A 12,202-nucleotide genomic window follows, 5' to 3' on the forward strand; every position below is an offset into this window, starting at 1 on the left:
CACAATGGTCCACGGCAAGTTTCGTGCAAAGGGGATACCCGATGGTCTGTCCTTTGTGAGCCATCCATATAAGCGGTGTTCGTTAAATATTCATCGGCATGGGTCCGCTCCTCCCGTTACATTTCGATATTCGCAACATTTAAAAATGTGAAATAATAAAAAACGCGCATAATAATATCGCGAATATCGATATTCGCCCAAGAAAATTTCCCTCGGCATCGTAAATAATAATATAGTTTTTTATACGAAATAAAATTTTAAGCCCGTTTCTTCTGAACCGTCCCATCGAAACTCTACGTGTAACGTAGCCGGGTGTACCGCTCCCAATTAACGGAGTAATGTCCGGTAATACGAACACTAATTTTACGAATTGCCGTTTACATTCGTCGATTACCTGTATATCTTGCTTCCAGTGTTCGCCTCTTCCTCCTCTGCTTTTCCTTTTTCTTCTTATTTCCCCAATTATTTAATATTATTCCATTTATTCGAAAGGAAGCTACCGAAACGGGGAGAAATTTTATTATTCCATATTGTTTTCTTCGTTTATCTCGGACGAGTATTTCCAAATCTAGTGGGGGGAGAAGAAAGAGAACAAATTTTTCTCTCGTTCCGTCTTTCAAAATGTATAAAATTCGTGGGGTGGCGATGACAGGTGGAAGGAGAATTCTCGAACACCGGGTAGACCGATATCCGTGGGTATGGAACGTGCTTTGAACAAGGAGAGAAGCGAAACGAGCCCACGGCTTCCAAGGAGCCGTGGAACAAAACTATCTCATTGTGTGTTAATACGTTTCACCGCGGCCTGCGTTGCTGCGCGCCGCCTCGATTTCTGCAAGTATGCATCTCGCTGTTGCAGCGCTGCGGAATACCGCGTGCTACCATCCACTCCATCATTTCAACCTTTAATCGGAAAAAAGGGAAACGAGCGGCCATCGCGATTTCCCGGAGAACGTAATTTTTCTTCGGTATTCTTTTCAAATTTAAAATTGTAAATAAAGTTTCGAGACGAAAGGAAATAAGGGAGAGGAATAATTAACAGATTAAGCGTGATATTATAAATACAGGAGAAAATGTAATAACATTTGGCGCATATTCGGCTCGGCAACGATGCATGTTCAGTATCTTTGGGAAAATTTCAAAGTGGCAACCCTCGCGTGTTTGTTTGCGCGTGAAAACTGTCGGAACATCGAACCACCTGGATCTGCCTCTCTGTCCTCTCGCGCCGTTTATTTTCCCGTTTTAAAGTTCCTCTTCCCCCCTCCGCGGTAAATCTCGCCACTTTGGTTCACGCCACCGGAAGCCCTCGAGAATATTTCGCGCGGACTCGAGTGCGCGAGTTAACGCTCTTCGGTGATGGTGCGCGATCCTTGCGATGTCGACCTCTTAACAAGAAACAGGAAGAAGAAGAAGAAATACTTTTTTGCCGATTTTTTGACTTTAATTTTCGCCAGAATCGAGGCGCGGACTTAATTATATCAGCCGCTGTATCGAATTTCATTGGCGGAAAAGACATAAAAAAATCATCGCGTTTAGCGCATCGAACGTGTTCGAAGGATCAAAGATACGATGCGATAGAGGGGAGTTTAATCTCGATGAAGCATGGTATCCGTGGTGGAAAGGGGGAGAGATCCTATCGATGGCGCGAACAAGCTATCTTTCCACGGCAAATTACTCGAAAATTCGTGGACCAATTTTCAGCAGATTAGGAAGGAGGTGTTGCTCGCCGGTATCTTCTCAGGTCGGGCATATTTAACGGGTATGGGCGCGCAGCCACATATTGGATCATATCGTATCTTCTCACAGTCCATGAATAATGCATCCGAGAGGTCGCCCCTCTGGGCCCGTCGTCTCCCTTTCCTGACCATCCTCTACCGCTATTCTCCTTGCCCCCCTCCTCCCTTTCATTCCTTCGCCTCTCCCTCCTCTCTCTCTCTCTCTCTCTCTCTCCCCCTTTCTCCTCTCTCGCGCGTGAGTATAATACTTTGGCCAGTCGCGTTCCGAAATCTCTTCGTAATTAAAGCTGCCATATATTTTACTTTAATCGAGGAGATCGGCCGGCTACCATTGGCCGCGACGATTTATCACGTTCCGACTCCTCTCTCTCTCTCTCTCTCCTCCGCCTCTTTCACACTTCATCGCGTCTCAAGAAGATTATACGCTGTTGAAGATGTATTCACGAATATCTATGTACAATTGCGCGAATCCCTGCACGGGATTTCTGCGCGGATCAAATATGTATATATATATGTTTCATCTTCACCGCGTCTTATGGATATACGGATGTATATAAAGTGCACGAGTATACGAAACGTTGTTATTATTCCGTTATAAAGTGTTAAACTTGTTCCACTCGATCTTTCTTTTTCATCTTTTTCTTCGTTTATCAATGTTGATCTCTCCATCTAATCTTCGTCAATCGCTGGTTTTCATCAAATAATGATTTTTGGTGATTATTAATAATAATAATAATATCGAAAAACATCTCGCGAGAATGGATTAATTCTTTCGTTTTTATATATTTTTAACACTTTTTCCCCTTTAGATAGGAACAAAGATAGTTCGTGTATTTCATTGTAAAAATGTCTTCGTGTAGCAGCGTTGCGGCTATCGGTTTCCCGTTTCCTCGGCAGATCAGTGGCAAGTGTTGCAAAAGCGGTGAGGAATCCGGTAGCCCTTAAATCGTGCTAGAAGCACCGGTCCCGCTGTCACAGTCTGCGAGAATAAATCTTGGATTACCACGCGCTCCCTTCCCCGATCCTCTTTTTCTTCCTTTACTATACTCCCGCTTCCTGAGTACCTGGCATCTCTCGATCTTCCCCTCCCCTCGCCCTTTTTGTATCTCCCTTTTCGGCAACACGGGCTTAACGCCGCCTTATAACCCGCGACAACGCGAGAAGAATACTCGCGTAGTCTTTTTTTTTTTTTTAAAAAAGAAGATCGCTTTGTAACTTTCTCGCTTTGATCGAATAATTAACAACCGCTCCCCGACGATCGGGAGAAGGATAACAGCGAATTTAAAAGTTCGAATTGGAATCTTCCTTTCTTTTCTTCCCTCGTTCAATTGAACCTTGCTCGCTTTTTAATTCTCGATTCGAAATAGGAAACGTTGAAAAATCGAATTTCTTCTATATCTTTCCTCCATCTTTTTTTCTCTACAAATCGTGACGATTAAGCGCAACTTGTATCGCGTTACGTTCTCGCCCGTTTTAACAAGCTTGAAGGAGGGTAAAAGGAGGGGAGATCGAGAAGAAAACTAGGCGAAGATGGGCGTACGAGGGTGAACGAAGGCCGATAAGGAGGAGACGAGAAGAGAGAGCACTGTTCGTTTTCTCGGTGATCCGCGAGATGCCACACAAACTCTCGGTAGATCTAGTCAGACATTGCCCGCCGAGAGTACCTCGAGCGAGCCCTCTTAAATTAATTACAGGGAAAAGATCCTCTCGCATCCGATTCCCTTCCTCCACAACTACCAACTGCGAAGGGAACACCGACGCAGCCAGGCTCGGTGCTCGAGAGGCGAGCAGAGTCAAACGAGGGTTCTATGTACTTACTACGTTCAACCGAGTGTTTAACAGCCGAGAATCCTCGTTAAACGAGGGAAAAAAGGCCATCCTTGTAAAAAATACCCTCCTCCTCCTCCTCGAGCTGCAACTTCGCCATACATGAAAAAAAAAAAATGATTTTCTTCCTCTAATCCTTCGTCCACGATATTTGAGAAACATCGAAAAATAAGATTACTTTTTACCAACGCGTCTGTAAAAATTTGTATCATTGATTAAAGTAATAAAAATTGGAACGGTTCATGAAATTTCCGATTTCTAAATTTGCGCGTTTTGAAACATTCGCCTTTGAAAGTTCGTCCGTGAAACGGTAGGAAGGGTTGCGTGCAACGGGACGGTGGAGGAGCGAATAGAGCGAGCGGGACGAAGAGGGTAGAACGGCCTATCGGTATTATTCCGACCAGTCATCGGGACTTATACCGCTTATAGGATTACACAAGCATTAGTAGACAGCTTGTTCTCTACCATTTTGCACGAGATCTCCGATAAAGCTCAGTATTTCTGAACCAACCTGTTCGCCCCAATGAGCCGATATCTACTTTGATATTTATTCCACCGGTTTTCTTGCTTTTATACTCCCCGAATTAATTTTAATTACACTTTCTTTCGCATACTTCTTTTTTTTCTATCCGTCTGTTTATCGGTCAAATTGATATCGAGTGAAATGTTCGATCGATTAATCTTTTTGTCGTTGGGTATGCCAATGTCTATTGCGAGTAGAAGTGGAGACAGTTTTTGCGAGGAGAGAGTTTTTAATTGCTGGGAATAAGATAAAAAAGAAGAAAATAAAAAAAATGTTTCTTTAAAACGTTACGATAGGTTAGCACGGTATGCAATATGGTTTCTCTTCTCAAATTACCCTGTTCCACGGTTTTTCAGTCTCACGACACGTCAGGTTTAGGAGTAAACGCTAGATAAATGCTGAAAGTAACACGAGTTGGAGGAAAGTAACGCGATATCGTTGCATATTTTTTAAAAACGATACAGCGTCGACGATGATTCTCTGCCGTCACCGCTGTCGCGTTCCAACGATTCATTTTTCTCTTTCGAAAAGAAAAGAGAGAGGATGAGAAAAAAGAAAGGAAAAGATCGAATCGTCCAGGATCGTTATTGCAAACATATTACCGCTCGAAACTCGCTCTCTTTACCGACAGAAACGATCGAATTTAAACGCGCAAATATTGTTGTGTACTGTAAAAAGCGATACGCGATTCCCTTCCCCTGTTAAAGCGAACGGAGTACGTAATAATTTGCATGAAGAAAGGCATATATTCCTGCGGCAAGGAGGAGGAGGAGCACACGTGTTTTCGCAGGGAAGGAAAAGAAGATCGCGTTTGAGGCTACGCGCGTGATAAAAAAGAAAAAAAGAAAGGAAAAGGAAAAAGAGAGGAACGGCGCGAAAGCGAAGTCGGCCGTTCCCGTATAATTTATTTAATTATATCGAATTCACGGCGAGAAGCGCGTGCCTCGAGTTCTCACGGTAGGACAATAAGGACATTCATTGGTTGGTCGGTTCGGGGGCCAAGCGGGGCGGCGTTGGATAAGCGGTTTCTCTTAGGTCTTAATCGTTTGCCACGGAATGCGCGTTTAATGCAAAAGAGGACACAGGCGGCTTGTGTTTGACTTCGCCTGTATTTTCTCCGCCTGTCCCCACGACACCGGGGCCCACTTTACTTTACGAGCTGCCTCCATAGCCTCCCCGAGTTCCTCGAGCTCCGAACGATCTTGCGAGATCCTTCGAGTACCGCTTCACGCTAATGATACGCTCCACTCTCTTCTGCGATCCGACCTTTTGCCCTTCCCTGCTTCCTCTCTAATTAAATCCACCCGGTTTTTCTTCGGGAAAATCGACGTCGCTTCCACCATTCATCGTCCCTCTACGCTCTCACCGGCCAATTGTTAAAAATTTTCCGCAATTTAGTTTCGATTTCTCCCTTTCTCGTAATTATCACGGCGACTTCTTCCAATTTTCTCTCTCGAAACCTTAAGTTTTCTTTTTTTTTCCCCCGACGAGGAAAAAGAGCGGGCTTCGAAAAGTTGCGGATCGAAGTGAAAAGGAATAAAGGAAAAATACATTTATGCTCGAGCGAGTATTTCGGGCCGGACGCGAAACCACACTTTTCACTCAGACGAATTGTACACGGGTGGGGAAAAGGCTCATTGTAACATTGCATGAATAATATGGAATTAGGTAGTGAGCCGGGTGACGAAGGGATACACCGTTGCACATACTCTGTATGAAATATCAACCACCGTGAAACTTGAACGCCCTGAGAAACTTTGGGCCATCCTCTGCTCCGACTCTCACTTTCGCTCGATCGCCAATCTGGCCGAGGAATCGCTAGGAAGTTAGGAGGCCAAAAAATCCCGGGAATTTCTATGAAAAACCGGGGAAACCGTTTGACCAGGATCCACCCGATAAGAAGCGAGCGCGGATAAAGGTTTTGGGGAGGGGGAGGGGGTGGGAAGGTGGGTGGGTATGAGATTCGCCGTCAATATTCGACTAAACTATGCGCGAGTATATCAAATCCTGGCGGCTCGTTGCTTTATGAAAAAGTTGTAAAATTAATAAAGAATCCGACAACCTCTCTTCGCCCTTATTCTTCTCTCCTCTATCGTATCAAGTTCGGCTCTTTCTACATTACGTTTCTTCCATACTTGCGTATATATTTAAACCTTCCTGATAACGAGATTACTTTTTTAAAGTAACTAAATGAATTTCTGGTATATCTGGTATATTTTCTAGTATATGATAAACGATTCATAAAATAGAAACGTAATAGATTTCTCTTGCTTGCCCAAAAGATCGACTCTCTCTTCTCAATTTTTGAAGAGAGAATTGTGTTAAGAATAACGTTGTTCTCGATGGTATTTTCGTTTTTTTTTTTTCTGGAAATCAAGAACTCACGGACAAGTTTAAGCACTAAACTTTGGAAATTGCGGCGACTCGCGAACGTATCTTGGCACCGGTAATAAGTGGAAGCACGGCATTCGTATCGGATTCTATATCCACGATCGTTAAACTAATATTGAAACAGACGATTTCGGGAACCGCCGCTATTTATGTCCCCGTTTGAACTGGCGGACTTCCGCCGTGGGATAATACGGTTAACCACGTTGGCCATTAGTCTTTCCACAATCGATACAAGCCCGCTGTTACAGTGAAAATCGACGTCGATTATCATTCAACAGCTTCGATGCCTTGCCCACCTTTCCCATCTTCGTTTTCCCGTTCTGAGCTTGCAAATCCATCCAGCAACCAAATAACACGACATTTACCTCAGCGAGACACTTTTCAAACACGCAAGACGTCGGGGTTAATCGATTTTCCTATCCATCGATAAACGTTACGTGCACAAATTTAATGAAATATTCGTAACGATTTCATTTATACTTTATATTCGTGTCGTTCGCGATATATATTTGGCACAATTAAAATATATATTGGAGAATCCACGTGTTCAAATTTAGAAACTATTCGTTTAATTGGATATTTTAATTGAACGTTTTTCGTTGGCCGAATAATTAATTAGTTAAAATTTTGAATATCATTAGTTGGAGTAATAACTTTATTACGTTTCGTATTTAAAATAACCTCGCTTCGATCCTTTGAATAATGAATTATCGGGCCACCTTTATTCTCTAATCTCGACGAAAATGAAAAAATTTTGCCCATCTCGTATCGCTGTTCATCGTTGCACAGTTTTCTACGATATAATATTTTAAATGGACGTTTACACGAAGTGGAGACGCGCTCTTCCTTTTGCATTCATTTCGATATGGTACCGTTAGAGCGTTGGATAAGAAGGTCTCACGCCAGGAATTGAGCCGGCTAACTCGCCGCAACACAATCCACTCTCCACTTCCACAGTCTGAACGTCTCGTCTTCTACTACTTGTTCTCTGAGAGGAGTAACCGAGCTCTCTTCCTTCGACGCATTGCTCATTCTTGCGAAAGAATGACCTCGTCTTTTCATACCACGACGCGTGTATGCAGTTCGGTGCAGGACGTGCAGGTCATCGGTGTTGAATCGTATTTCAGACACGTCGATGAGAATTTTTTCATTCTTACGTCTTTTCTTCCTTTATTTTTGACTCATCATCGATACAATTCGAAAATTGAAATATCAAGAATTTTCGTATCGTAGAAATGGAAAGTACAAAAAGTTGGAAAATTCAAAATTGTTAGTTTCGTTTCATCGTTGTGTGAAATTTTCGAATCGTAAAAATAATATATAGAAAATTTCGTTCATCCCGAAGAGAACTCGATATCGATCCAATTTCTTATCTTTTATTTTCGTCGTAATTATTTAATTGGAGAATTTTTAAAAAATATCTCAAAAATTCAAAATTTCTCGACTTTCGAGCACCGTCAGAGTCATCCCACGTATTAATTTTATCTGTCCTGATTGTCGAAATTTTCGAATCATAAAAGCAATGGAAAATTTGAAGAATTCGAGTTTCCCTAAATAAAATAAACTCAAAATATTGCAATTTCGAGTATCCAATTCTATCTTCAAATACATGAATGAAAAAGAGAGATAAAAAAGAAACACGCAAAAGAAGAAGAAGAAGAAGAATGAAGTAGAAACAAAATGGAAACAAGAAGGAGGAAAACAGAAGGCTGCCTAACATGGTGCACAAAACGATTCTGAACCGTGCGATTGTTGCGCATCGTGATCACCGCAGCTGACAGTCGATTCTGCGATCTTAATCTGGTCGACATACTCGCAAGAAGGGAGAGGGCCAGGCCAGAACTTAGGGGAACGAAAAGAGAGAGAGATGGAGAGGGAGAGGGAGAGGGAAAGGAGCGAGAAGGAAGCTCTGGGTAGGAAGGAAAAAATCGGTAGCTGGTCGATTGAGAGGACGGGAATCCGTCTGTCGGTTTATACGGTTGAGAGACCGGATCAAGAACCTTGAATAATTCATCGAGAAAGCGAGACTCGCTGCTTTGGCTTCGGTGCAAGGACTGACGTTGTTCCTTGCCTGTTTGCACTGTTAGTCGATTCGCTTTCTACCCTACCTCCTCGTCTCGGCTATTTCTGACACCCTGTATCAGCCTGCCTGTCCGCCTCGTGTTTCAACAGAGCCTGTACAACATTGTATGTACATCGAATCTCCTCTTCCTTCCTTTCTTTCTTTCTTTTTTCCCCTCCTCCCTCTTCTTATCTAAAGAAGCTACTTAGTCGATTCTGAGCTCGAGCGAAAAATCCTGATTCGCAAAACAATTTTCCAATCGTTATTATTGTCGTTGCTCCTGTTATTTATTATTATTTTATGGAGTTATACTTTATTTTTATTACTTTCGATTAGTTTCGAAAGTTTTCATTTCAAAAATCGGGTAATGATAATTTACGCTAATTTGTTGTTATATATGTACATAGTAGTTATAGTAGTTGCACAATTTCATTTAGTTTTGTATTTAATTATATTTATCCGTAATTGGGTAAACTGTTATTATTAAATATAACGTCGATGAAATTACGTTAGAGTTACGCAATGTTGCGAGCTGCCAATTTGCACCGATAGTGCCGATTTCTCTCGATAATTCAAAAAAAGAATAAATATCTCCAATTTTCCTTTCTCTCTTATTTTTATTTCCATTCCAAAGAATTATCCCCCTTTTCTGGAGCGCAACCGAGATTCGACAGAAACGATACAAAATCTTTCAAAGAGAGAGAGAACAAACTTCGTTCGACGATTGCCTTTCTTGGATGGAACGAAGAAGTCCCGGAGATCGCTGTCAAATTTCTTAAGCTTTCTTGTTGCCAACGCAACCGTTAAACGTTCGCACAGCCTGTTAAAGGGGCAAAGGAGCACCAGGTAAAGAGAGGGAACCGTCTTTGAGGTTCTTTTCGCCGCCTAATTGTATCGGGTGTCTTAATCAGCGTGTAAGCTACTAAAAGTCTCGAGGAGGGTGGAGCCAGAGAGAGAGAGAGAGAGGAGGAGCTCCGCGCTCTGCATCTCAAAGGCATCTGAATTTTTTAAAAGTGTGTTAAGCCCCCGCCATTATGCCCGCTGCATTTATCCTCCCCGAAACATGAATTTAGATTGTGGCTTAGGCACATGACGTGTTTCCTTTCCACGGAAACGAAACGCGGAAGCTGGCCCTCCCTCCCCCTTTTTTCCTGCTTAGCTATTCTTTTCTTTCGTATTTTTCCACGAGGTATTCTTTCCTACTTCCCTTCGCCTTTCACGCAAAAATACAATTACGGAGAAGTTGAAGCGAAACGAGCCTCGGCTTGTGCACAATTTTCAACAGAAATAAAATTTTGTTCTCTTGAGACCTATTTTCTATATATAAATAATAATAATAATAATTTTTATAAATTCCTCGCGCCTGGAAGAAACGAAATGGAAACGGAACAGTTATTACGACGCGGGTTATCGGTATTAGCAAGTCGTCATTGCCTGGCTATATTGGTTTTTTTGGCATCGAGTCAGCACGTGGCAGGCGGTTGATTACCCTTTCTGATCCGAGGCAACCCTACAATTGAAATTCATATCCGCCGAATTAAAGCCAGGATAGGATGTTCTTAAAACGCTCGTCCTTTAATACCGAAAACCTATATACAAAAAAATATCCTTTGACAGGTCCATCGGACCGTACGATATGTCGCAATAAAAATTCCTCGTATACCTTTAATCACGAGACTATTATATAAAAATATATATACACACACACATACGAATCTATTCCATTCTTTTAATCTTTTCGAAATTTGTAATCCGATCCACGTGGTGTTTCCAGACAAAAAAGTTTGCATGTGAAATCTCTCTCTGCCTCTCCCTCCCTCTCTCTCTCTCTATATATATATATAGTTATGTAAATGTATATACTATGTAATATGTGATATATAAATGATGTTGATGACTGATGACCGTTGTTATGTGGGTGATTCTAGTGGGGCCTGTGTTCGGGGGCCGATGCGGCGCGGAGGCGCTCGGGCTCGGGTTAGGGCTGTCGCTGGGCCCGGCCTACAGGTTCGCTCTGCCCCCGGGACTCGCTGCCAAGACCACCCGCTGCCTTGTATTCGACCAAGGTAGGCCTACCAGCCATCTTCATTGCCGCTACCTACGATCTCAGATAGAACGGATCTCGCCCGATCTCTCGTGTGTAAGCCTACCCTTTTCCCGATGCAAATTGATCGGCCTTCGAGAGGCAAACGCGTTTCCATCCTCTCACGTTTGAGACAATTTTTATTTAGAGTTCTATCTGGGATTGAAATGGGCGGATAAATATAAATATTTCTCTGCAAAGTTTGTCCATATGTATATATCTCGGTTTTTAATCGAACGATATTTAGTCTAACAATATTAGAAATTTTCGCTTCACTAAATTTCGAACGTTTGTCGTCCCTGGGTGGAAATTATTAACACGATTTTTAGAGTAATTCGTTTAATTAATCGCCAAGAAGCGCCGATAATGGTAAGGCCACGCCTTGCACGAGCGTTCCAACACGTTCTCGAATCGACAAATCACGCTAAGCCTCCGCGTCGTCAAATTCTAACATTTCCCAACAGAGTGCTGATATATAGTAGGCTTAACAAACTTCGATCGGTAGGCGTAATGCGGCCATCGCAGAGTTGGAAGATTAGCCAAAAATTTACTATCGCGTGTCCGATAGATACTGCTAATAACGCGTTACATCGTGAAAATCTGGAAATTTCTAGAGAAGAGATAATTGTATATAATGGATTGTCCTTCGACTTTTCGAATTTTCTTAACATATATTATATTTTCAATGCAACGTAAAGAATTTAATCAACTCGATGATCGTGTTGAGTATCGACCGGCAATATCGATTTCACTGTCCATTTTCGGAATTCCCTCTGCCCAAAGTCCCTCCATCGATCCCCGAAATCCAGCTACAAGATCGACTTGCGCGTTTGCACAGATTAAGCCTACGAGCTATGCTCATCTTCGTGTCCACAAATCTAACAAGACCAATTGTAAACGAGCTTTCGTCACCCTCCACCCTGTTAATGCCCCTAACGTAAACCGCATGTACATTAAGTCCGAGCACCTGTGCGAGCCTTCGCTTGAAAATCTATCTCTTAACACGATCTCGTTTGTAGCAAGAACTACGACAACCGGTGTTTTATAATTCGGACGAATTTGAAGGATTTAATCGTGAAAACACGTGGAGAAGGATGCCTTTTCGTCTTGTCTCGCCAACTCGAGCCGTCATCCCCCGTGCAACTTTTTCCCCGTTTCGAAAGCTTCTAAATTATGCAGCGGACGGTGACAAGCGAGATGACACGATTCAACGGTGTAACAGCGAAATATCGAAGGCGGTGGATAGTGACTCGTTTCCGGCTCCTCGATCATCGTCGATGAAACTATCGCCGAGGATCTGTTCGCCGGAGCGAAGGAGATATTATTTTTCATAAACGCGGCGTAAATGGTCGTTTCGCGTGATTGCATGGGATCCAACGGGATGAACGCTCCCGGTTACACTCTAGTCGAGGCGAGGAGGGTAATTCCGTCCATCCTATTTAGTCGTCCCTATTCCCTTCCCTATTCCTTTCGCGAAGCGAGCGTCAAGCGAGCATAAAAATACGTACGTTCTCTATTTTTCTTTTTCTACGTCGAATTGTAAAAGGCTCTTTAAGTTCGTGGATTTTTCCATCCCTCGATGC

At 42.7% G+C, this 12,202-nt stretch overlaps 1 protein-coding gene across 7 annotated transcripts in view; it reads left to right on the forward strand.

The window, feature by feature from the left end:
* The window catches only part of LOC108004189 (E3 ubiquitin-protein ligase Rnf220-like), a 122,648-nt gene that overhangs the window by 22,609 nt on the left and 87,837 nt on the right, over positions 1-12,202 (forward strand). For 4 of the 7 annotated variants that reach the window (XM_062074075.1, XM_062074071.1, XM_062074070.1 and 1 more), the window contains one exon: positions 10,465-10,602. The exons of the other annotated variants lie outside the window; for them this stretch is intronic. In XM_062074075.1, coding sequence (XP_061930059.1) covers positions 10,465-10,602 — 138 coding nt within the window. The remainder of the gene's footprint in view (positions 1-10,464; positions 10,603-12,202) is intronic. 7 annotated transcript variants of the gene reach the window in all.

The sequence above is a fragment of the Apis cerana genome, linkage group LG4 (genome assembly GCF_029169275.1).
Source record: "Apis cerana isolate GH-2021 linkage group LG4, AcerK_1.0, whole genome shotgun sequence".
Lineage (NCBI taxonomy): Eukaryota > Metazoa > Arthropoda > Insecta > Hymenoptera > Apidae > Apis > Apis cerana.